The 27,528-nt window shown below is 48.7% G+C and overlaps 1 protein-coding gene across 2 annotated transcripts in view; it reads left to right on the forward strand.

The window, feature by feature from the left end:
• The window catches only part of LOC119114333 (soluble guanylate cyclase gcy-35), a 113,982-nt gene that overhangs the window by 28,847 nt on the left and 57,607 nt on the right, over positions 1–27,528 (forward strand). For both annotated transcript variants that reach the window (XM_037238529.1, XM_037238530.1), the window contains exons 2-6: positions 6,559–6,631; positions 20,167–20,240; positions 20,538–20,638; positions 20,824–20,962; positions 21,704–21,834. In XM_037238529.1, the coding sequence (XP_037094424.1) occupies positions 6,629–6,631; positions 20,167–20,240; positions 20,538–20,638; positions 20,824–20,962; positions 21,704–21,834 (448 nt within the window). In that variant the 5' untranslated portion in view covers positions 6,559–6,628. The remainder of the gene's footprint in view (positions 1–6,558; positions 6,632–20,166; positions 20,241–20,537; positions 20,639–20,823; positions 20,963–21,703; positions 21,835–27,528) is intronic.

A 27,528-nucleotide genomic window follows, 5' to 3' on the forward strand; every position in this document is an offset into this window, starting at 1 on the left:
GCGGCAGCCGTCGCTTTTGCGCGTGTGTCACGCTGTCGCCGCGCCCGGCGGGAGCGGGCGGGCGGCGAGCGACGCGTCCCGGTTCCGACCTGCGGTCTTCGGTGCACCGCTGACCGGCGCTGACCGACGCTGATCAGCATCGATTGCCGTCGATCGGGTGCCGGGATGACACCGTCCGCACGCGCAGCGCCGCCGAGGGGACGGCGTCGGCGCCGGCATCTGCGACCAGCCGCCGGCTCGGCCCGGCTGCCGACAATGCCTGGACTGCCACGGTCCTGCGACCAGAGCTCTGACGGCGGATGTCGTGACGGGTGCGGGGCTCCGAAGACGGATGTCGTGACAGGGGTGGGGCTCTGACGACGGACGTCGTGACGGGTGCGGCGCTCTAAAGACAGATGTCATGCTAGGGGTGGGGCTCTGACGACGGACGTCGTGACGGGTGCGGGGCCCTAAAGACGGATGCCGTGACAGGGGAGGGGGCATGTTGCACATCGTTCTAAGCCCCCGAAGCACCAGCTTCGAGCCCAGGTCTTGAGTTACGAAGCCCAGAGCGTTGCCGATCGAGGTATTTGCCTCGACCTCTGAGTTTTCAGGGCGGGTGTTGATTCATGGCTGGCTCACGTCAGTGCTCTAACCAGACAACTGTAGGCTGGCGGGGTGCTTCGGCAGGCCATCGCTGTGCGGCTGGTGGGGTACTTCGACAGACCATCACTGTGTGGCTGGTGGGGTGCTTCGACAGACCATCGCTGTGTGGCTGGCGGGGTGCTTCGGCAGACCATCGCTGTGCGGCTGGTGGGGTACTTCGACAGACCATCGCTGTGTGGCTGGTGGGGTGCTTCGACAGGCCATCGCTGTGCGGCTAATGGGGTGCTTCGACAGACCATCGCTGTGTGGGTGGCGGGCTACTTCGACAGACCATCGCTGTGCGGCTGGTGGGGTGCTTCGACAGACCATCGCTGTGCGGCTGGTGGGGCACTCAGACTGACCATCGCTGTGCGCCTGGAAGCCTCGACTTCTCTATGGGCGTGGTCATCCGCCCACACCCTCTGTACAGAAGACGCCTCGGTCGGTCGGTAGCCGCGGGAGACGCCTCAGCCGTTTGATGACGCAGGTGACGCCTCGGCCGTTTGGTGAAGCAGGTGACGCCTCAGCCGTTTGATGACGCAGGTGACGCCTCGGCCGTTTGGTGAAGCAGGTGACGCCTCAGCCTTTTTATAACTCCAGTGGAGCGTGCTGGCTGTTCGGTGACCCCAGTGGGACGCCTGGGTTGTTCGGTGACCCCAACGAGACGCCTCAGTTGTTCGGTGACCCCAGCGAGACGCCTCGGTTGTTCGGTGACCCCAGTGGGACGCCTGGGTTGTTCGGCGACCCCAACGAGACGCCTCGGTTGTTCGGCGACCCCAGCGGGACGCCTGGGTTGTTAAGCGACCCCAGTGGGACGCCTGGGTTGTTCGGTGACCCCAATGAGACGCCTGGGTTGTTCGGTGACCCCAGCGGGACGCCTGGGTTGTTCGGTGACCCCAGTGAGACGCCTTGGTTATTCGGCGACCCCAGCGGGATGCCTCGGTTATTCGATGACCCCAGCGGGACACCTCGGCCGTTCGGTGAGCGCAGTCGACCGTCGTTCTGCGTTCAGCCACTCCAGCGAGGGGGCACTGGCGGCTCTGCTCAGCGACTCCAGCTCCACTCTGCGACTCCAGCGGGGAGCACTGGCGGCTCTGCTCAGCGACTCCAGCGAGGGGTACTGGCGGCTCTGCTCTGCTACTCCAGCGGGGGGCACTGGCGGCTCTGCTCTGCTACTCCAGCGGGGGGCACTGGCGGCTCTTGCTCAGCGACTCCAGCGGGGGGCACTGGGTGGACTGCGGGGGCTACTGCTGGCGTCCTCTGCGACTCCAGCGGGGCATGGCGGCTCCACTCTGCGACTCCGCGGGAGCATGGCAGGACTTGGCTCTGCTCTGCGGGGGAGCATGGCGGCTCTGCTCAGCGATCGAGGGGGGGTACTGCGCGCAGCTACTGCTCTGCTAACTCCAGCGGGGGGCACTGGCGGCTCTGCCGCTCAGCTGGCGCTGCTTGCTACTCCAGGGGGGGGCACTGCGGCTCTCTGCGGGATGGCTGGTGGTCTGCGGCGCTCCAGGGGATGGCGGCTCTGGCTACTCCAGGCGGAACACTCTGCTCTTAGCGACTCAGGGGGGGGGGGGCAGCGGCTTGCCGGCGACTCCACTGGCGGTACTGGCGGCTGCTCTGCTACTCCGGCGGGGGGCACTTGCGGCTCTGCTCTGCTACTCCAGCGGGGAACACTGGCGGCTCTTTCAGCGACTCCAGCGGTGGGCACTGGCGGCTCTGCTCTGCTATTCCAGCGAGGGGCACTGGCGGCTCTGACGTCAGGGACTGACAGGCCTGGAAGCCGCGGCGGATATCGGGGAGAGCTGATTGCAAGTTTCCCGCCCATCTCTTACCCTTCAGCGGCGTTGAGCAATTGTCTTCGATGCCATGCATCTGCGGCTTCCAAGAAAGAGAATACCAGTTTGATTGAACTCATCAGGCCCTAGGCAGTTGGCTGGAAAGATTGCAAAAGCTCATCATTCGCGACCGCTCGGTTTCCGTGATGGACAGCACCGCGCCGAGCAATGTGCATTGCTGCTTGCGGATTGATGGCTTGGAACATGCGTAGGTAGAAACCTGCGATGTTCTTAATTGCTCCAGAAGCTCTCTCGATAGGCTACCAATGACATCCTCTGTGCACTAAGCCGCCAGCTGCTGAGTCGTGGGCTTACTCTGCGATTTTTGGTGCTCACGCAGACGGAGAGAAACACCTTCCTGATTCAGGATTTAGGGCATGTCTCAGGTTCACAACAGTACGTCATCATATAGAACTCACGAAACTTACAAAAGTTGGTTCAGTGATGTAGAAAAACGGTAAAAAAACACGAGAAATATGGTGAAAATTTCGTTGCTAAAACGACGAATGGAAACCAGGGGCTATGGTCTGAATAAGTGGTATTAGGAAGATGGAATATAGCGCTATGAGGCGCATCGACTCCCTAGCAGTGTCCGATACACTGATGCCGTTAAGGTACAAAGGCAAGTCAAATTACAGTCCAAAAAGTAGACAAAGCCATGCGTGAGAGATTATCACAACGGGACCTTTGCGGTGTATGAAAAAACAATAAAATTAAACGCACATGTGCAGTTGGCAGACTTGTTTGAATATGTTCCTAGGAGCAGATTCCGACTGTCACTCGTGGCGCATGTCTATAGTTGATTTCGATTCTGATTTCGCGCTGAACAACATGCTTCTGAATCCACTCCGATTTTGTCTCAAAAGTTTTTGAATAAATGCAGGATTCGATTCCGATGGGGTAGATTCTGATACCTAGGGAGTTTAACTGATTCACTGCGTGGTCAGGATCAAGGTCTGTGTATTATGCAAATACGTTTGCTTAGCAAGGGCATAAAACATATTGTGCATAATTCGCTGCTCCCCCATGGGACTGTCAGAACAATAATAGGGGTCGTTAATGCCATTAATTCTTAAGCTGGCTCATACTGATCCCAGCCAATGCGTCTGACTCAACTTGTACTCTAACGTGCATCAGAAATTGATTGCACATCGACCCAACTAATTTTTTGTTTTTTATTTAAGGTATTTAAAGCGCGAATCTGATGAATAGTAAGTATGATACATGACACAATAAAGTGCACCTGGACCAACTGGAATATCAGATGAACAGTTAGGCAAAGTAAGGCCCCCTAGTAAGCTAAATATCGTTATGACAGAATATGGAGTAAAAAGGTTTGCCGGACCAGCCAAACTAGTTTCCTAACTGGAGACATCGCTGGCAACATAATCGCCGTAGCCATAAAGTACTCACAAACAGGGGCACTGCCAGCATTTTCTTAACACGCGCCCGGGTGGCCGGCTAGATACCCTTCGCTCGGGTGGGGGAGGGTCAGTTTGACCCCCTGAGATCTCCAGAACTAAAACAGCTAGAGACACCAAATTCACAGGGTGTCCTGACCTGTACGTGATCTCACTTAGGTCAATTTTTGAGCTTCCTAAAACATGAACTTCAGGTCAAATAAGGTCAAACAAGGTCAAATTCTAGGTTGGTCACCAAAGTGCCCTCCGAACCTAGGAAACTGCTTCTAAGCAAAAGGCCAATAGCCCATTTGAGGTTATCTGCGTTTGATTGATTGCATTTGAATAAGTGAAAAAGATTACGCTAGGTAGTACGTTCATAAAACAAAATGCCGACCCGGTTCGTCTTAGGTCAATAACCTTTTATGACCTTAAGAAGTCAATGAAACATGTATAATACCGTTCCTGCTGTCAATAAAATAGAAATGAGCACTACAAACTATCCCATACAGCAAGCCCCAGAGTAATAAATAGGTTGGTTGTGATCTCGGCCCGGCTTTCATAGCTGACTTAAGGTCAACGTAATTTGCTCATTCAGTATTTTTAGTGCCTAAAAAAGCATCTCAGAGATGCATGGTCTCGTCAGACATTCCGTTATTGTATCAGATTGGACGATTCCCTAGAAATTACCTTCGCTGAAACCATGACCTGACTTTGACCTGCTGTAGGTCAGCGACCTTACAAGGTACATCTAAATTTGTGATGTCCAACTATTTGCTATTCAACTGTCTACAGCTATGCAAAATTTGATGAACCTACGCCTCGCCGTTCGGAAACCATTCTGGAAAAGCCTTCGGGGGGGGGGGGTCAATTTGACCCCCACCCGAGCGCGTGTTAAGATGAGGAGAGTGGAGGAGGGCGCACGAGTTGGTAACAGCACATTACGTCGATTTTCAACTTTTTCAAAGGCCATGTATGAAGAACAATGTATGAAGACGGGGAAAATGTATGTGTTAAGGAAGCCGCTCCCCGACAAATGTAGGTATTAAGGAAGCCGCCCCCCCCCCCCTCCGCCACCTCCTTGGCCCGCCGCGCGCATTTCGAGGCACCGTCGGTTGCCACCCGCCACCCGCGCGGGTCGTAAATCGCCGCGCAGTTTTCCTAAAACAAAACGCCGCCGCTGTTCCCAAACGACAAATGCTAGGAATACGTTTTTGGTGTCAATACGTAAGCAGTGGTATGTTGTGATAGGCTCTGAAAATTTGGGTGCGATTGCACGGCGTGCAGGACGCGATTGCACGGCATCCTCAAACAATCTGGGGGGGGGGGGGGAGGGAGGTCGCATGAATCCGCCTCTTTCGTCGTTAATATGATGCGACAACGGAGTGTTAGACGAAACCATACTTCTTTTAGGCAATTTCTTCGTCAATTCAAAAATTTGACTTAGGAGATCAACAAATTCCATTAACCTAGGAACGTGTTTGAAAGTCAGACTGAGGCCAAAGCCAACCTTTCTTGCTGGAGAGTTCACTTTACGTGGTATTTTGTGAAGCTCATTTCGAATAAATGGATGACAGGGACAGCACCTGACATCTTTCATCGATTTCTTAAGGGCCCGAGTAGGCTACTGACCTGAAATGACCCCCATCAACCTCTTTATTTTTGAAACTTATCGCACATCGTAATCCTCAGCGCTTGTAAAATTCAAAAATCAAAACCATCTCTTAGGGTTTTTGTCACAATGACCTTCTAGGGGTCAAGCAAGACCATTGTCCTAAAAACATGAGCAATCTTCGGCTTAGAACAGGTATCTGGGCTCAATGAGGTTGCATGAAGAGTTCTGGGGACACTTTGGTCACCAATCTTCAGTTTGACCTTGTTTTACTTTATTTAGTAGTTTGGCCTTGACCAAACTTCAAGACCTATGAATCTGAAATTTTTACATAGGAGAGTTATTATAAAGAGTAATTCACCCTGTGAAGTTGGTGTCTCTACCTCTCGTCTTGTTTGGGATATCAGTGGGTCAAATGACCCTCTCACACCCGAGAAAAGGGTATTCAACGGACCACCCGGGCGCATGATAAACAATCGAATACACACTGACACAATACGCGGATACACAATGAATATGATATTGTTGAACACTTTTGATGTCCACATTGTACCAAACCGCTTGCTATGCCAGACCAAAACCAAACCGAGGTCAAACCACTTGTTAGCACAAACGAGACCATCTGGCTACGTCCTTGGTCAAACCGGGTTTGATGACCCGGATGCATATTTTATGATATTTTGACCTATGTCTTTCTTACAACTGCATAGCGCGAATATTTTCAGTTCAGTTTCAATATATTTATATGAGTTCCGAATCAACGTGCATTGTGTTCAATGGAACTTGTACATGAAGAATGTGCATGCCCGCGGGTCCCATGCCCGTACAACGTCGTGTTTATCATCTTAGTCATAACCTTGTGTAGTGTAAAAACTAGCAACGAGTTAAAGAATATCGGAGAATATGACTGGTCACTAGAACAGAACAGGGAATGAATTACTATGGGGTTTAACAGGGTCATACGATGGGGTCACACAGAGACATACAAACAGCCTCGATCCATGTCATACGCGGTGAACATTCCCCACGGAGGCCTACAACAGCTCAATTTACCTGAGATCTCACCTTTGACCTCCGTTCCTTACAGGTGACGACAGTTTGCTGCCCACTGCGCAAGCCCGGCTGTCTGCCAGGCTGTGGACAGGTGGTCAGCTGATATGGTGAGTATCATCAATGGAACATAGCATGGCCATCAGTTATCACGACGTTGCATGACAGAGACGGCTACATGCGGTACTTATAACTATGGGAAAGTTAACTATGAGAGCATTTTGACATCATGAAGGAAATCAAAGAGTCCAGCATTGTATTGTAAGGAATGCACGGCCTGCAGACCAACACTTATTACTTTGAGAGAAAATGCGCAATGGCAATACGCAATCAGAAATAAAAGGTCCTGTCATCTGATATATTTGGATGACTATTTTGGTTTTTTAATAAAATGCAGTTACGTAAGGCTCCCAAAATGCATCGATGAATGTACTTGACTTCCGTGTAATGACATACATATATATATATATATATATATATATATATATACATATTTATCAGAATCCTTTCTTTTATACATTTCTGATTAAAAATAATTGCTGACTCACCATTGACGACCTTTTTGACGCATCGTTCTAGTTTCCGGGCTTTTGACTTGGCATCATCGCTTAGATTAAAGATGGTTTGCACAAAATTACTCATATATTCATCGCTCTTTACATTCTAACTAGGCATAATGCATCATCTACATACATCGCGATGTATGTAGCGGTATATCGCTCCTGACATTCTAACAATGTAGGATTTAGAAACGTTAGAATGTAAGGAACGATGAAGATATGAGTAATTTTGTGCGAACCATATTTAATCTCAGCGATGATGCCAAGCCAAAGGCCCGGAAACAAGAACGATGCGTCAAAAAGCTGGTCAATGCTGAGTCAGCAATTATTTTTAATCAGACACACACACACACACACACACACACACACACACACACACACACACACACACACACACACACACACACATACATACGTATATAGCATCTCCAACAGTTTGGGTTGGAGCAATCTTGATTCTGTTTAGAAACCACGGAATATTTCGAAGTCAGAAGCAATCCTGTCGGTAATAAGATTTCAGTCGTTCTTCTGTGCATCTTTTCCCGCCTGCAACAGGTACGCAGTGCGCTAAGTCTTTCTGTTACGCGCGTGGGTGACAATAATAATCCAGAGGCTGGTTAACGCTTACGACTCTAGCAGCTCTGGCAGGAACGTTAAAAGACCAAATTCCGTGGAGAAAGTTTAATGCACCATAATGTTCGGCACGCTCTGTCTCACTTTCTTTCCTCCCAGAACTTGAGCGGCCGCTGCTTTGGGTCAAAGTCATCCCAGTCAGGGACAGTGGCATAGCCGCGGGGGATTTAAAGCCATGCCCTTGCCTTGCTCTTAAAAACCATTTAAGCCCAAGCCATGCCTTTAAAGCCCCCGTGTCCCTTGGAGGTAGTCGGAGCCCTCTGGGACCGAAGGACTCAGTGCTTTGTGACAGCCTGGAACGCCCATAATGCTTCTGAAACAGTAACAATGAGCCGTCGAGGCATCAAAACGGGACATAAAGTCTTAAAATATGTCTTGCACAAACAGGGCTTGTATAGCGACAATGGGGAGTAGCTTGGCTGAAATGGCCCTTATGCCTCAATTGGCGACACCTCTGGTCAGAGGCCACTGGCAAGGACACATAAAGACGGCAAGGGGTGATGCCCTCCCCAACACCTAGGCCAACGTTTTTAACTTAGCACCGAAGATGACTCCGGACAGAAATATAAAAATGTGATAAGTTCTAACTGAGCTGCGTCCCTTCCTATATCGACTATCCTGACTGAGCCCCAGCGTATCACATGCATGGCGACTTGGACCTGACTGAGCCCCAGCGCAAGGTATGTATGGCGACTTGGACCTGACTGAGCCCCAGCGTATGACAGGCATGGCGACCTTGACCCTCACTTGACCGACCTTGCATGCAATACTTGAACTGGCGCCATTGGTGACACATGAACATTTTTGGTGAACAATTAGCTTTCCGCCTTACTGATTTAGCTGGTGATCAGAGCATGCATATTGGTGATGGATATGACCATTCTGGTCTTCAATTAATTCTTCCCAGGTATTTCCACTGTCACGAACACACCTGCACACATCATGAAATATATTTTTACCTTAAAACTGCATAATGTACTGAGAATGAACACCAAGGTTTTTTGACAAGCACCACATAAATATAAACCAGCCACAAACACAATACCAGCAAACCAACTTTTTGTCATGGAGCAACAACCCACACCAATAATTTTCGAAAAGTGTCAAGCTCATGCTTAAATCAAAACTCATCTCACGTTCTCCGTAAAGGAGCGTTCCACATTTGCTCGCGGATTGGAATGAAAAAGGCATCTTGAAGACCATTCTAGACCATTCTGCGCAGTTCACAGCCCTGTTCTTGTTGAGACTTAAACCCCTCTAGTTTCTGAGCTACACTTCCGCAAAGATGCGCAGACTATTTCGAGGAGACTATTTCGCGGTTATCCAGGCATCCTTGACTCATAATAATACCATTCCAGTCCCTTTATTCCATTAGCCATACGGCGATCAAGGGAAAACATAGTGTCAAGCCTTTCATACGTTGTGTTCGTGCGGACGATTTCCAGATATAACGGCGGTCAGCTGGCTTTTCATCGATGTTATGCGAGGCACAGTGACGTAATCAAACCACGACATAATGACGAGTATGCGTGCTAAACAAAGGAATTGCGTTGTTTGGACCAGCCTTTTCGAATTTAAAGTATGCCAATAGTTATAAGTGAGCACATCTCATGATATCAAATGCTGCTTCAGTCTTTTCAAATGTGGAACGTTCCCTTTAAAGTACACCATAATTTTCTATAATCAAGACACAAGCTTCAAACACCACACTAATGGTCAGCAATAAGTACATCAATTCCACTGATATATGCCAACATGCTGCTAGTGGCCCTAATATACCATACATTTTCAAAAGATGGAGTGAGCTGAGGTTTTCGGCTGAAGTTCATTTGAAATACAGGATTTTCTGTGTTATCGTTTCCAATTGCACGGTAACCTATTTGTATAACTGTTTAAGCTGTCATGAAAATGCTATCCCAAGTGTGATAATGGGCGTTGCATCAAACACAAGTGCATCAAGGGGAGAGTGCCGTTATTGCAACCGTAAGGGAAATTCGCCCTTCTTCGCTATAGGCCAAACAAGTGCCATGTACTGTTTGATGGTCAAATTAGGTGTCCAGCGCTAAAAAAACCGCCCTTTCCGTTTAGATCAAGCCGCCGTTAAAGTCGTAGAATCTGCCAGGGGCGTTTTGTTGAAAAAACAAGCCTCGGAGTAAAGTTGTGTACAATTCCTGTTCGAAAACGAATAACTTAGGTTTAAGGCTTGCTTGCAGACGTGAGAAGAGAGCCTTATCTGTCACCGATGAAATTTGGGACCGTCCAAATCGTCACCTGGAGCTAAATCTTTCAGGAGCCGTTGCAATGTAACTCTACATGCGATACAGCACAAAGAACAAAGGCAAATGAAATACAATGCGGCATAACCATCAAACGTTTTCGTTTCGAAGATTCATTTTCACTAGAATATCATCTGCTGGCTATCAAGCACTGAATTTACGTCATTTTCAATTATCGCTTCATCAAAATGAAAAATGCTGAAAAATAGTATCAATTGCTGTATTGTGTATTTGCTCAGTGGTTGTGATCGCAAATTGCATTTTGTTCAGACGTTAGATAAACAACTCAATGCAACCACTTTTTCAATAAATACAACTTTTGCGCATTTGATACTCAAACGCATTTCTGCGTTTGCGTAATGTCGCACGTTTGATACAGCAACTGCTGACTGCATTGACAGGTGAGTAAAGCTAGAGCAATGAAAGGCTCACAGCTTCCCCATACATTTCATGGATCATGGATATTGATTGTGATTTTTGAGCTATGATTTTTTATAAGCCAAGAAAGGATGGTTGTACCACACCCTCACAAGGGCGGCAAGTGCAGTGTGTTAGTTGTTAAGTGCGTGTGCGAGGAACATTCTTTACGTATATAAGACAGTAGTAATAGCCTCATTACTCGGAGAGAAAAAAAAACAACAACGGGAGAATGGATACATATATGCGTTATCGCGTTATCTTTATCTCCATTCTCCCGGTTTTTCTCCGAGGAATGAGGCTATTAGGGAAGGGAGGGGTAGCACCGCCCTTTGAGAAGCACCTCCCACCCCGATGTCAGGAATATTTGATATCACACGTCAACAGCTGCCGGCCTATTTCGTCTGTGACGCCGAGGAGGAAGAAAGGGCACCGGGGCGCTAAGGTTTAATCGGATGTGGGAGCTGAAATACAGCGCTCTTTACCTTTGCATAAAGTGATGCTGAAAGTGGAACACTTTTTGCTCGTGGTAGTGGGCAGAGCAGTGTTGAGCCCTACCAAACAATTTCTCTGAGGGTCGTAGATATTTGCGCCAAGTTTGGATGGCATGAATTGTACTTGGCGAATCGGTAATAACGCCATCTACGCTTTCGGCCTTTGGTAGGCCTTTGGGGGCTAACACCACCCATTTTGGCGAGGCTACCCCACCGTGGGCGGTGCAGCCCTAGGTGGTGTTGTCCATGGACTTCAAACGATGCGAGTGATCAGGTAGATGGCAACATGAATGCCAATTATTAGACATAAAGTATATGTTCAATCCCGAATTACTTATTAGTTGTGTTGTAGCCATGGGCGGCGCCACGAGGGGGGGGGGGGGGTTAGCTGAGGTACGCGCACCCTATCCTAGCAATCCTTTTTTGCTTAAGAAAATCAATTCTCTGCACATATTGTCACCAAGAGGTCCTGTTTCCACTTTTATCGTGATGAAGTTCCCCCACATCGGTACAACTGCACCGGTAAAATGCAATTACGATTCTACTAGGACTTCAAAAGACCGTTCAGGGGTTTCTCCCATATTCGCCGAGCACATTTAATATCACGTGCTTGCAGCCTTTGAGTATGTGACGTCTTTGAAGGGAAATGTGATGACTGACATTGAATTATGGTATATGTGCTGCGATGCGATTCTGAATTCCCCAGTTGCGACTGCTATTTCCGCACGCTCTCATCAATGCTATCACGTATCATCGCCACTTCCACCGTCGGGCTTTTACATCGGCCTTAAAACGAAAATCTATACGCTCCTGCAATGCTACGTACCTTTTCTATTCATTAGGGCGCCTTGAAACATTTTGCAGGTAAGTGCCTTGCACGAAAGCGTTATTCCACCATATATTTTGCACCCATTGCCGTGCTAGAGTCACAATGGGAAGAACTTTCGGTAAATTTTCTGTTGCAATTATATTTTGATACAGTGACATTATATCTGTGAAAATTGGGCACATAAAGTGCACAGCACGGGGCTTATTCATGGTGCGATGAATTGAAAAATAAAAGATAAATAGGTGAAGAGTGTTTGGCGCGTACAGGATGAAATGAAGGTTTGTTGATTAACCGCGGAACACTTGTTAGAAATCGGTATGCTACGAAGGCATAACAACTCCGGTGTACTTAAACTCTCAGGATTTACGTCGTCAAATAGTACAGTGCGAGCTCCGATATCACCTAAACTTTTCTATTTTCAACCCTGGGAAGAACACATGGGCAAAACTGAAAAAGAGCAGCGGGAAATGTTGAGGAATTTCATCCGCTCCGGGTCAGAAGTACATGATCTAAAGCCATAGGTGCAATTTTTACACAATATAACACATACAGGATACTCTTACTGGAAATTTCGTAATTCTTAACTCGTTGGTTAGGCGACCGCAACCATTGTTACACTAAATTTTGACCCTTCTTGAAAAAATATATTTTGAAATGTAATAAATAATTGCAAGTAAATCAGCCGACACCCGCACCTCAGATGCCACCAGAATGTGAGGCAGAAGAAAGGGGGTCGGTGGCACCCCTTTCTCATCTGCTGCCGCCTTATCTAAGTGCGACGTGTAGCTGTATTCATATCAAGTTCATATCAAGGACCAGCCTGGCTGCTACTCATTAAAATCAGGCCATAGTTTGGGCAATTTGGGTTGCCATTCTTGAACTTTTCAGTGAGATGCTCCATTTGTGTAGCTTGGTTTGCTGGCGTGTCATATCTACCATGGGCTCTGGCGGGTCAGAAATTGGCGGGTTGGCTGGTTGAAAAGTTACATCACTAGTCCAGTTAGACTAACTGAAAGTAAAGCCCACTGGGGTCACTTTACAGTAACACTGTGTATGACAACAAATCCGCTTCATAGCCAATAGTTGTTACCGCTCCTGTAGATAAGTCAATGATATTGGTTCCTTGAGTTTTTTAACAGGCTTGTTATAAAAAGTGTAAGCCGGGTGTTTTGCGGGGATGCTTAAGGATCATCCCTTTTCGGAGCATGCATTGCTGCAATGGCCTTGACCTCATCACTAACCTCGTTAGCCAGATTTCATTTCAACTGATAATTTGATGCAGAATGATTTGAACGGTCCATGTAATGTCACAGCGCGGTTGCGTCGCATCAGCATGACTTCGATGACAGTTCGACATGTTGCCAAATTGACTGTCATTCATGCATTTCCAAACTTGGTTTTTGAGACGCGACCTCACTTGCCTGCCTAACTTGATCAGATGTGCGGTATTCTACCAACTGAGCAACAGGACAGAACGACCACGGGCTCTACCAACTGCAGTGCTTACATCCTAATGCATAACAGAGCCAGCTGGAAAAACTGATTATTTACACCAAACATTCGGTCTTGGCTTTTATTGTAAAGCGACTGAAGCCATGCGCGGTTCACCATCAACGGCAACCCATTTGTTTCAAGACCGTCAGAACGTACGCACAACTTGTACCCGACGACGTTCTGCGCAATGCTCGTGACCATCAGACAGGAAGTCTTCTGTATTAAAGGGATGCCTTTCAGTGCGTCTCTCACACAACGTTCTCTCCGACCACAAATCCTTTTATCGCTCTTTGGCTCACCATACCAAGGCCCAATCTGCGGTAAAATAAGTTCTGAAAGCAAAGCCTTTACGTGAACAAAGAAAGACAAACCCAACATTGAGCACTGCTGTAATGAAATCAAAGTGACCTATCAACCGACTTTTGGAGAAAGAGTAGTGTGAAATTGAACTGCATAGTAGGCAATAATATTTCGTATTTACCTTAAGGTTTGTATTGCTGCATTTCGTACTACTTAGAAAAACCTGGGGTAATGCACACGCACCCACGCACGCACGTCCGCCCGCCCGCCCGCCGGCACGCACACACACACACACACACACACACACACACACACACACACACACACACACACACACACACACACAACACACACACACACACACACACACCACACACCACACACACACACACACACACACACACACACACACACACACACACACACACGTATATGTATATATATATATATATATATATATATATATATAATATATACAACGCTTGTAATATTCTGTACTGAAAACCGACGAATATGGTATATCACGCCGCCTGTCAAGTCGTATTTCGGGGGCGCCACAGTCAGGGTGGTGCCACCAGGGCAGTGTGGGGAAATGGGCACAGATGATTTGAAGATGACTTGCCAAATCACTTCAAGATTTTACAGTTCATGGAAGGAATAGACCTAAACCATATTCTATATCTTCCCTCATATTATAAGCCGGTGTCGACATTCGTGGCCCTTGTGCTGAATGCTCATTGGTATGACATCACTCCTTTTGTGTTTCCTTCGCGACTCGACATTAGGTTTCAGCAAGCGATGCTAGAATTCGCTCGACAATGCCACCAACCTCCCGGGAATGTCTTCCACGTGCCAACAGCTCGCCAGCCGACACGTGCAAATGTGGTTGCTGCGTGAAAAGCCCACTCATGCTATCAGGAGATCTCTGCGGACGAAGGCCGGTGTTCTTGGAACGGAAAGTTGATCTATTCACCCGTGCCCGTACTAGTAACTACAGGATCACGTGGATAGCTAGATACAGGGTGTTATTTTACAATGTGTTTACAGTGTGATACAGTGTGTTCATTTGAAATGTCAAGTTTAAAACAGGCTGTATGTATGCTGCTGTAGCATCACTAGCGTATTTCTGAATATAACAGATGTTTAAGAACTTGGATATCTTTGCTTTTATAGCCAGTGCTCATTCGACTAGCAAAAAGTCTCCACGACAGCCCCCAGAACACGAGCGCACTTCTCAAACCGCAGAATGATCCAAGCCTGCTACGGGTGTTAGTGTCTTGTAAACGGCTGGCTCAGCCGCTGAGTGTGGGGACGGAGGCCTGCATCCCTAGTTACCAGATCGCAACGATTGTGTGAAAGGCACCAATCTAAATGTCCGGGAGTTTTCAACGCTGCTTGCCAAATAGTGCGTTCTTGGCCTGTTATTAGTATCATGACTTGCGCTTTAAACGTGGGCATCTGGAGTGACACGCCCTGCATATGTGTATTAAGGAACTCACACAACGTGGGTTTTCAAGCTTTCGCATTCCTGTACATGCAATAATCACAGTTGATAAAACAAGCGATGCAGATAAAGGTGGCACACTACACAAGACTTGCTCATCTCCGTTACAAATAGGCTAAGATGGCCTTAAAGGCTGTGTGGTTTCCGACTGCACAGGTTCGCACGTCAGCACGCACAGCCGGCGTCCGAACTCAGTTGTGACATGCTGCAATCGCAGCAGCCTCGACGGCCGTTACTCGCGTGTCACGAGCAGATGCATCAGGGCGGTATACTACACGCTCTCATAGGTGGCTGGGTCCCGTTGGTCCTGTGGGTGGGTAGTTGTGAGGATATGAAATATATATATGCATATATATTTTAGCTGTGCGGCGTAACCACGGCACACTTTGTGTAGCTAAAGAAAATTTACAAACTAGTTTTTTTAACTGAAAATTAGGTGTACAATTTCAGGCGGCTAACCCGTCGCCGGCCAAACTCCAGCCATGGTTGTCACTGAAGACACTTCTTAGTAAATATTTTGAGGTGTTCCAGACGATTTCATAAAAAAAATTTGGTATGGTGACTACGTCGCAGAGACTACGATGCTTGAAATTGGGATTACTTTGAATCTTGTTGACCTCGGGTCAGGCATGGAGGTCAGACCAAGGGCAAACCAAACAGTTTTACTGGAGGAGCTACTCGGTGAGGTAGTTTTTCACGCCTATTATGACTTCTTTTGTGTCATGGTCGTCAAATGACTTCGTGATTTTAATTTATGAAGGTCACTGAATGTCTTTTTATCGCTTGTTGTTGACCTTCTTACTGGCGAGGTCACCAACCTGATATGACCCCAAGTGACGTTTTGATCAGAACAAGCATTTAAGACGTAACTGGCTGCTTTGGAAGGCCTGGGGAAATTCGTACTCCAGTCTCCATTTTGACCTTGTCTTGCCTAAAGGTCGCAATCTAGAGATTTGAAATTAAATACCAAAAGAGTTTACATAGGGGTCTACCATCCTGTGAGTTGAGTGTCTCTGGCCCTCCTAGTTTTTGATATCTCAGGGGTGTCAAATTGATCCACCCTCCACCCTAGCGCATCGTATGCAGCCCACTACCAAGCCACGTGTTAAAGCTCGCCAGGGGAGAGTTGAAGGTACGTCAGCGGTTCTGCGGCCTAGTTTGTGGAATTATAATAGCCTTCGTGTCCAGCCGAACTGATCAAAGAGTTAATCAGAAGCAAGACTTTGGCCTCAACTGATTGCTCTCTGCCTGCCACTTCCATCTATTGCCTTGGAAAATGGGCGGCCTTGTAAATGGGGTAAGTTAGCGAACGACAGTTGGGTAGCCGGCGCAAACTCATCAATTTGCGTTCCACGAGGCCGGTCTTTTAATGGGTGTCTGTCCCCGCGTACTAATGCCTCTTCTAATGCTCGTGCAATGGCGTTAAATTTTAACAGCGCTTTTACTGAACTAGAGCTCTTGATGGCAAAATCCTTTCAAAAGCCTGGGCATTCAAACAAAAGAGCTCAGCAACACTCAGAGGTTTTCTTTATGTCTGGAGGACAGGCACTTATAGCACGTGCATTCGCGGTTGGATGAGTAGTCTTCGTTCTCACGGGACAGATTTAGATTCCCCAAACCTCACGTTTTAAGGACGTGGGCTAACTCCAATATGGTTTATCTCGATTTGAAGCAAGTGGCCGCATATCCCTCTGGGGCATTTGCTATCTTTCTTTTTGCTGGCACATTTCACCTCACAATTGAATACCTTTGTACAACCTTTGCGTGAAAGGTTGATTCCCATTTTGATTGAGCGGATGTTTGGGTTCAGTGGTTACGCTATACTTGCGTGTTGCCGGAACGGTAACCCCATCATCTGCCCGTAAAATGTCAGGTCAACGGCAGATTTTGCGGTGAAAGCTTAAACCGCAATACTGGGCAGGATCTGTCTAGCCCTCTGACGTTACCAAACCTTAAGGCGGACGGACTGGACCGCTGCCGCCGACCGCAGGCCTTTCCAGTCAGTGATAAATAGCGAGAGCCTGAAGCGACTCGAACCTGCCTCACCGCGGGTGAATGAACAAAAATGAAGGCATCAGCACCAGTAACCAGTAAACCAGGAAAGCACCAGAAGGAACCAGCTGAGCTATCATAACGGAGCAATTTCCGACCTAAGTACAGGTTCAATGTGAGCAGGGTAGAACACCGTGATATCCAGTGCTACCGGATCTTGATATCGGCCTCGGGTCGATATAAAAGCACAAGTGGTCGTCTCCATTATAGGAGTAGTGGTGGTCGCCTCGGTTTTAGTAATCGGGGAATATCTTTATCGTACTACTTACTCATCATTATCGATGTTTTTGACTGGATTTTGTTAGGCTTTACCCAACTCTGGCCGACTAGTCGTCCAGGGCATTGTTCAACAGATTTCGCGGTAAAAGTAAGTTGTTGAATATTGTGTCCGAGGCTGTAGTATCTTACTATGATATGGCATAAAAAGCAGCCCACTGCAGCTGCGGCTCCTTCAGATGAGGCCTCGATGTCGGGCCGCCCCGCAGGCTTCGACACGTAGCAGCAGCGTGAGCTCTGAAGCGCGGAGCTCGGGCGGGCGGCGGCCGGCTGCCAGCAGCCCCAGAACCCCGCCGCCATTATGGCGAACTCGGTGGATCGCTCAAATGAAATCACTAGCGATCATCATACTTTTGGATTGATTGAATACCAGTTATCATGCTTATGAACGGCGTAAAGCTGAAAGTACTTTCTCCGAACTTCAGAACGTCATGATGTGGCGTCGCCAAACGTTACATAGTTATAGGAAATTAGATAATGATACTCGCGTATAAATAACTGAGATGCATTTTTTAATCTCCCTGACCCTTCATATGTCAACGTCAGGACATAGGTCATAGGTCATCACGCCTTTGAGGTTGTTGCTTCGACGATTAGACGAATGACGCTAGGATTGCAACTAATTCCATTAACCTTGGGTCAGCTATGAAGATCAGGGACTAGGTCAACACGAAACAGGTTTTTTTAATGGAGAAATGTGGTAGTTTTCATGTTTATTTGCAAATTTTGGTCACAAGAACGCTAACGGACATCCTCTTTAAATTACATGAAGGTCAGTGGGAGTCACTGACGTCAAATTACCCCGATAAACTTGGTGTTTTTTTTAAACGTACCCCCCAGCGTAATCGCCGACAGCAATTTAGATTCCAAAATCGAAGCAATCTCGTAGGTTTTTGGTCACTGTGTCCTTATGGTCGAATAACGCCGTCGACCTGAAATAGCTGCCCGTGATTTGTTTTCTCAGAACAGGTATCCAGTCACAAAATACGGTTTCTTGTGGAGGCCTGAAGTCAGGCGATGAGAAGTTTTACCTGATTTTACCTTATTAGACACAAAAAATACGGAGGGACTTCTGAATTTACGCAAGTGATTTCACAAGGCCTGTCTTCCCTGCGAGTTTTGTGTCTCTAGCCCCCGTAGTTTTCAGATGTTACGTAAATAAGGTATTACTGTAAAACTGGCGCACCCACCCACCCCATCCGACTGCGTCATATTCAAACGGTCTCCCGAGCGTATGTTAAACATTCTTTAGGGTCACGAAGGGAGGAAGGATGCATTGGTAACGCACCAAAGCAAAGCGTGCGCACAAATGCGATTACAGTGAGAAGCTCTGTTACGCTCGTGCATAACAGTGCGTGTTTACTTTTTGGCCACGGAATGAAGCAAGTAGCATCTGCTCATGAGAGTAATGCGACTTTCCGTGCATTGGTGCAGTATGCAACAAGAAAATAAACCAGTCGTGCTGCAGGCCATCGCTTTGGCTGAGGGAAGAATCGCTCCCCTCGTGAAGTTTTTGGGATAGATCCAGAGCGGTTGGGTTATCCTTCTGGTGCTTGCCAAACCTTATCTCACATCGATGCCGAATGTCATGCACAATTTTTGGGTCCAGGTCCATGTCGGGTCAGTGATCTAGACAGGTTGTGGCAAGGATGTACCTGGCCAGACATTGTTGAATGGGGCATTTATTAGCAATGTGTTGTAAGGTGGTTGAGACATTCTCAGGCAACCTTTCTACGGAACGTTGACACCTTGAACCTCATTTTAAGACTGCACCCTGGTGTCGTCAGCGTTTTCTTATCGAAGATGGTCTAACTTTCCGAGGTTTTTAGCTTTTGCACATGACAGGTACCCCGAAAAGCTGTTTTATGTCACTATCACGTGTTGACCTGCACCTCATGATCGTTATAATCTACGTGTTACCAGCATAACTTGCATACTTTCCTTCGTCTTGAGGCTTGGTACTATTGTACCCTTATCTGACTGTGACTTTTGCCAGGATAGATCATCGAAGATCACCGACTGACGATGACCTCGAGATATAGCCATCTTAGCGCGTGGTTGACTTGAGTCAAACACTAGCAATACGTGAATATGTTTTAACACTGTCTGTGGTTCACAAAGTCGTTCAGTTGCTGACTAATATCACAGGCAGGCAATTTGGGTTGATTTTAAATCATCTGGAAGTCGAACACTAGGTGACCTTGACCGTGCCTCAGCTTAAGCAATGAACTAGGTAAAAAGTGATTTATATAAAAGCTGTCAAGAACGGAACAAGATAAAGAAGGCAAGGCTTCAGCGCCAGGCTTCCCAGCATTATGAATTCAGGGCTCTTATGCTTAGTTATTCTACACTCACCTTCAGCAACATTTGCAACTTATCTACCTTCATTATATGAGAAGACACTGACTGTTGTGACTTATAGCGCACACATTGTGCATATTGACAACTGGATGTTTCCTGCTGGGTATATGTATGTAGCATCCTTCCCACATTCGTGGTCATAAGCTTAGCTCGACATGTCGGGCACGGCCAACATATAACCACTATCATGTCGCTTGGCCATGCGCTGAAAATTAATGATGAACCGTACTAACTCTGAACTCACAACGTAGAATGACGACAACTATCTTAAAACTTCAAGGTTTCAGTTGTCTCCTTATCTCTGTTATGTACCGGACACCAGGGAACCAGCACATCTGTACATGCCTGCTCCCATCAGTAGTTCTAGGTGACTGAGGGCACTGTCAGTCCGAGAGGTTCTGGCTTGCGTCATGCCCACTTCCAAACTCACCGATGCTTCTTCTTTTCAGTACGGTCTCATCCACAGCTGCGTCAAGGAGTGGGTACTGAACAACTACGGCAAGAACAAGTGGAAGGAAATACTGTGAGTGGCTTGATATGGGGATGTTTTAAGATCAACATACGATCTTGTTTGGACCCGTTCTATGCCCCAGAAGGTTGGTAGATGATAAGGTCATTTGGTATCGTAGACGGGCTCTCACAACATATGAATTTTGATGTTGTACGCCAACTTTTGCCCTTGCATCCTCTTGAGATTTATGTGTCATCGTCCACGTGTGGTAGGGTTTTAGTTAATGTTGACTCGTACCCGCACGCTGGCTGGTCGCCCTCAGCGTCGGTCACGATCTCAACATATATCTCTAAACGAGGTTCCTTCCAGAGAAATATCGGGCGCCGACGACGAGCAGACCTTTCTCAACTTCCAGTGCTACCCAGACAAAGCCACGCTCGACTTCATAGTCATCGTCGTTGCTCACCTAGGTAAGTCTTGTGTAAGATCTTGATGTATGCGTGATGTATGACGTGTATGTCTCACAAGCGCGGCCGGATCTCTTCTGCCGCAAGATCCGGGTATCACCGCGTACTCGTGCGCAAGTTCAGGGTCTCACCACGCAGTGCGCGCCGCGTGCCCTTACAGCGTGCGGTGACTGCTGCTTCCTCCGCAGGCATCAGCTTAGAATACTTCCTGGAGGGCGTTGGCGTGCACTTTGTCGACTTTACCATCGAAAAAGGGTATGGTGAAATGCTCCATACACTCGGCAGAAACTTCCACGCATTTTTGGATAACCTCGACTACTTGCACTGGTGAGTGAACAGCTTGCGTTGATGTTGGTGACAGCCCACGTGCATGGTAACGACATTTATCCTCGCGAGAGAAGCGTAACTTGCCAGCATAAATCTACTTTAACCCATGCTATTTTGTCCTAGACAATATGGCCAAAGAAAATATAGACACTGTCCACAAACACGCACCTGATGTAAGAAAGGAACGCCCTCAGTCTCTGGTCTTTCGGCAATATGAGTTCAAAGCTTATATGCTGAGTAACGACGTTCAGTATACCAATGGATGCTGTTTAACGACGTTTAAGTGTTAAACATCGATTACATTGAACACCGCCAGCATACTAGGTGCTGGTTCAATAACGGCATAGCGGTAAACGACGATTTTACTGGCGGTGTTCAAAAAAATCGTTTAGCGCTACGTCATTTAAGCAGGACCTTTTGGTAATTGAAGGTCATAAACTCTGCGTGAGAATCTTGAGCTCATAATCTCCAAAACACTGCTTGTAATCGAGCTTTGATATATGACCAATAAAGCCTCCAGGCCGAACTCAAGAACCAACGTCGATTCGTGCACAAGTATGGTATCATCAGCCTGTCATCATATACCATTTCTTTCATTTACCATCAAATTTGTGTCCAGACGTCGATTTCTTTTTACTTTATACGATTTTGTCGGCACAAGACTGCTTTCTTCATGTTCACCCAATCTACCATCGTTCAATATAGCTCCATATGAAGACTTGTCTCCATCACCGCCTGCAGCTACCTGATGACTACCGCCTTCCCCGGGATCGTGATGCCGTCCTTCGCCTGCACTGAGGACCAGAATGATCCAAACGTGCTGTACGTGGACTACTACTCCCGGAGAGAGGGGCTCCAGGCGCTAGCCATAGGTACGTCAGATACAACCGAACGTGTACAACCGAATGATCCAAACGTACTCTGCGTGGACTACGACTCCCGGAGAGAGGGACTCCAGGCGCTAGCCATAGGTACGTCAGATGCAACCGAACGTGTACAACCGAATGATTCAAACGTGCTGTACGTGGACTACTACTCCCGGAGAGAGGGACTCCAGCCGCTAGCCATAGGTACGTCAGATACGACCGTGCAGGCCACGCGCCCGAGCCAGTCCTACTCCGCCCTAGCATTGACCGCATCCGCGTGTGGGGAGGGTATCTAGTGCCGAGGCTAACACCCGGCTCAGTACTTCTGGCTATTCAGTCTCGCCATGTCTGATACTAGGACATCGAAATCCCCGGTAATAGACATCCCGATTCCGATTGCCGACTTGAGGGCTTGGCTCCGGATGTACGACAACGACTGGCGGATGAACATTAACCTGAGCCCTGTCGGAAGGTCGGTGTGAGGTCGCCCCTCAGGTGTCCCAGTGCTCGTTTGCGGCCCAGCCAAGGAGATCGGGACGAATTGCTTACACGATCTTCCGTGGTGCTGTGGCGTTCTTCACTCGGACGCCATCTTATCATTCATCGTATTCGAAGCTGGGAAAGGATGAAAAGAACGGAAGGCTGGAATGTTTGATCTCGCTGCATATTTTTATAAGCGCTGAATGCTTGGACACAAATAATGTCGGAGCGATATTCATGTTCTACGCATGGATGGATAGAAATCACAGCTAATTTTAATCAGTGCTATCAACAAACATTTACTAAAAACATCAAAATGACGTTCCCACCTTAAATACCCTCGCAGGTCAGGAACACGTACTTTACCTTGAAGCTGTAATAGCATTGTTGGCTGGGTCATTTAAAATTATCAGATCCCGAAAAAAAACATCTGTACCTGATGGCATATCTGGCGCTATGTGAGAAAATGTACAGTCACAGCAACGCTTCTAAAACACATTTTTAACAGTCGCTAAAGAAGGTAAACGTGCCGGATGACTGAAAAAAGCGTTAGTCTGATTTATTACAAAATGGGAAACTCCAAGAAATCCTGTAATTATAGACCAATACCACTGGCATGCAATTGCCGTAAGCCGAAGGAAAAAGGCTCCGACACCCTCAATTACCCAACTATGGATTCAAAACATTATCGCGAGCTAAACTGGGTGCATTTAGCCAGCCAACAAAAGGCGTTTTATTCATGAGCTTGCGCTTGATGCCGCGCGAGTCGCGCTAGGTCCGGTAAGCATGACAGAAACGAGCATCCGTGCTGTTTCCGATCAATATTTTCGTCTGGGCCAGGCTCATTTGAAAGCCACGAGGACATAAGCAGCGGGATGTCATCAGGTAGCCCTCGCCGTCCACATGGGTCCTGCGCACTTCCAGCCGCAGTAGCACGTGGAGCGGGCATTCGTCGCCGCCGGGTGCCCTCGGCTTCTGCTTGTGCGGCGGTTAATTCGAGCATCCGAGCAGATTGGATTTTGCGGGCTTCGGCTGGTTACCTGGCCTCCGTTGTCTACGGTCCCCCGGTGGGTCATAACGGTGGGAATGGTCAGCCGAACGGCCCCTCCCGGCACTGAACTGTCCAGCACGCGCCGACAAGGCCACAGCGCGCCACGCGGCGCCGCCAACTTGACCTTATTGGCAGGACCGGACTGTCTGGAGTGGTGGGACATCCTTGGCAGGACCGGAGTGTCTGGAGTGGTGGGACCTCCTTGGCAGGGACCGGAGTGTCTGGAGTGGTGGGACCTCCTTGACAGGACCGGAGCGTCCGGGGTGGTGGGACGAGGCCTTACTGCCACGGCATCGCGCTGGTGTCGTCCAGATCCGGTCCGGAATGTCAAGCTCGCCACGCTATCAGCTCTGTTCAAAACGAGCACTTTGAGTCGACCTTCCGCTGAGGTGACTAAATGCTACTTATTTTATAATTAGATAGCGAAACTCTTAATATGAACATGATATGCGGCATTGCAACGTGATGATGTAAGCGTTCTCCAAGCGCTAGTTTTAAATAGACAGTATTACCTCGTCATCTGTCTGTTTTTCATTGAAAATAGTATTCAAGCAATAATGTGCAGCATGTGGTTAGCGGCATACAGGCTTTGATACCAAATTTACGCGGTAAAAATATATGTTGTCTCTTCACGCGCATAGCCCGAGTATCATGGATGATAAAATGTGATAAAGAGGGATTGGCTGAATGTTATATTTTATTCATGTAAATTAAGTCAAATGAGTCGCTAATGCCTGCTCAGCGTGACTGGATAGGGACAGCTTTTCGGACCTCGAATTTTGGGGTAGTTTCGCCATTTTCGCCACACAATCGCCACTTTCCTCACCCCTGATACAGAGCGCTGCTCCTCTCTGACCAGCGGATGTGACTTTGACCGCGATTCTGAGGGGGAACGTCATCAGCAAGCGTGAGTGCTTCTCTGCTGTGGGTGCGGGAATGGCGTGGCTTTATCACCAGGGCTTAAGATGTGCGACCGCAAACTGGGGATGCCTCTGTAACAAACTTGGGTCGGCTGCCCCCGTCTGGACCGCCCCTAGGTCAGACCTTTAAGATGAGGTGGTCGACACTCCGGGGAACCACGTGGGGTCGTGAGAAGAAACTGAATTCCTGTCCCGACCTCAGCTGTTGGTGTCCTGCTTGGGGGTTTTTACCCCCAAATACACAGTGCTTGCAGTGCACATAATGCAGGACATTCGTAAATTAATGCAATTGTCCTGACCCTCCGATACATCTTTGGAGTCGTTTTTCGGGTTGACGCACTTGCCTTTCCCAATGCAGGTCAATAATCACCAACAACTTGCTGAAAAGAACATGAAACAAAAACATGAAACGTTCTGTTGGCGGCAAATTTCGTTTATGCCCCACATAGAGCTCTTCGCCCGCGACTCTGTCTCTCAGCTCTCAGGCTATGTTGTTTTCGTGTTGGTTGTGTGGAACATTGATCGAGTGCTTCCGGTTATAGGCGCTCTCTTCAGAAGTCGCCAGCTTGTTCCCGTTTCACACGTTTTGTTCGCTGAGCAAATGACGACGAAGGCGCGCCAGCCGAAAGATCTGGGTAGCAGAGCATGAATTGGGGCCAGGAGCCAGAGGTGCCACTACAACTTGGCGCCCGCAGGCCAATCGATGACGCCCCATTGGGAAGGGGTTAACTGATGCCCAAATGATGGGCCGACAGCTTAAAAACATGGCGACCATTAGTTTCCGGGATGGGCGAAAGTACGGCCCCAGGAAAAGGGGCGATGATGGGCATGATGATGATGATGGGCAGCCCAATCATCCGTCAAGTCGGGGTCACTTAAGACAGGATGCTTTTGTGATAATGTGCTGCTTTTATTCCTTGCATGGCGTCGCAGCCACGTACCACAACAAACGCCGTCCAGCAGAGGTACACGGACAACCATGTCGATTTCTGAGTCAAGCATACAGACGGACACCCGAAGCACACAAAATCGTCCGAGAAGACACTGAAATTCCGCTGACATAGCACCGCAACTTTCAAGGACATGGGCATAACATCAGCATTTACGTGTAGCTGCACATTGGAACTGTCTCACTACTCTACAGCTAGCAATCAACGATGCGGGCTAGCAAAATCTAGCCAATGACCACGATGGACCATTATTCGCTCGCATTATGAGCATGATACCACACCAGTGGACAAGACAACCCGCTGTTGCGAATCATTGACCTGCTCGTCCCTTATCTGCGTGTTCCTCGACAGCAGCCGACGAATGACGTCGTGCGAGGAAATCTCGCCCGTTACATTCTCCGGTGCCGACCACAATTTGCAGTGCTGTGTTACGCGCCCCATTACACTCACATACAGCTGGTGGCCGCCATCGCCGCCACCCCATGCCACAGTACCTGTCGCCTGCCACCGGTACCCACGCCACCACTGCCGCCGACCACCAACAAACCCACCGCCGCCGCCGCCAGCCGCTGACAAACCCACTACCGCCTGCCTCCGACAAACCCACCACCGCCGACGCCGACAAACCCCCCGCCGCCGCCGGCCGCCCACAAACCAACCACCGCCGCCGGTTACCGACAAACCCACCACCACCCCCGGCCACCAACAAACCCATCACCGCCGCCGGCCGCCGACCAGCCCACCACTGCCGGCCACCGACAAACCCACCACCGCCGGCCGCCGACCGACCCACCACCGCCGGCCACCGACAAACCCACCACCGCCGGCTGCCGACCAGCCCACAACCGCCGGCCGCCGACCAACCCACCACCGCCGGCCACCGATCAACCCACCACCGCCGGCCGCCGACCAACCCACCACCGCCGACCACCGACCAACCCACCACTGCCGGCCACCGACAAGCCCACCACAGCCGCCGGTTACCGGCAAGTCCAACTCCAGCACCGGCTGCGGCAAACACGCCTCACTTCATGGGGGCGGCAGCAAGCCTGGCAAGCGAGGTACGTTTCTACAAGCAGAAGCGACACGGGTCTCCCGTTCGCAACGGCGCAATACCACTGCCTGGGGAACTGTATGATACATCAATAAATAACTTGTCGAAGCGAAGATGCATCCACATACAGCCATCGCAGGGGCCTCTATCCGGAACACCTGATTGAGTTATTTACGACAGGCAGAACGGCTTCTGCTGAGCGCATCTGTGCACGAATCAATAGAAGCCTGCTAGATGTGGGATTAGTGTATGGGACGTCTTCCCAGTGAGGGAATTGTCCGCCGTGGGATTGCTGGCACCTATCTGTGATCCGCCCCCTTTCGCATTGATAAAAAGACGCAAAACTGCTGAGGAGTTCCGTTATGAAACTCTATTTAGATTGCGCACCAAGTGCCAGTCATGTGTGCACATATACATAGATGACTGCCCGATCTCACAGCCGAACTATGTGCAGTCAGTCAGACGCTGGCTTATGCAGAGGGACGACTAGAGGAGCAATTCTTAATATTGTCTGATTTCCTGAGCATTGCTGAGTTATCCAGCATCTGAAACCAGGTCATGCCATAGTGGACCGAATCTTACCGCAGGTGGCGGCTCTTGAGCGAGATGAACAGGGTACGATGTCTGCCTAGGTGCCCAGTCACATCGGGCTGGCTAGAAGTGAGAGGACTGATGTTGCGGTCAATTGGGGTACAGCCGGCTCACATCCTTTTTCCGCTCGAGTGCCGTTCTCTGACTTTAAGCTGTTGCTGTCCTCTTGTCTGAAGGGCAACTGACAAGACCTTTGTGGACCAGGTTAGCGTGGACGCACAGGGCAACTCCAGACAGAAACTCCGCGCAGTTAAAGACAGGGTGGACGACAGGGCTTTCCCTCACCGGGTCAAAAGAAGAGAGGAAATCAGCCATTGTCGCCTCTATGTCATTCATACCTACGAAACGCATGGTTTTGTTCCTTCTGGAGGCCAGAGGCCATCGAGACCTCGATGCCATCACCCGTTGTCAGTTATCCGCGCACTTGTTCAGTGTCGCCAGCTCGTACCTGAGTGCCAGCGTCACTTCTACACCCAGCGCAGTCTGGACCTGCGCTTCGTCTTGGCGAGGACCGGCTCGTTGACGGGACCGTGTAACAGAGTTCATGAAGAAAATTGGTTTTGGAGGCATAATCTCATCAGTTTGATAGCTCTCGATAACTACACTGGAAAACCCGCCATTTGAGATCCGTCCGTGATAAGACGGTGCCCTTGT

Source organism: Pollicipes pollicipes, unplaced genomic scaffold, assembly GCF_011947565.3.
Source record: "Pollicipes pollicipes isolate AB1234 unplaced genomic scaffold, Ppol_2.1 Scaffold_7262;HRSCAF=8765_pilon_pilon_pilon, whole genome shotgun sequence".
NCBI lineage: Eukaryota > Metazoa > Arthropoda > Thecostraca > Pollicipedomorpha > Pollicipedidae > Pollicipes > Pollicipes pollicipes.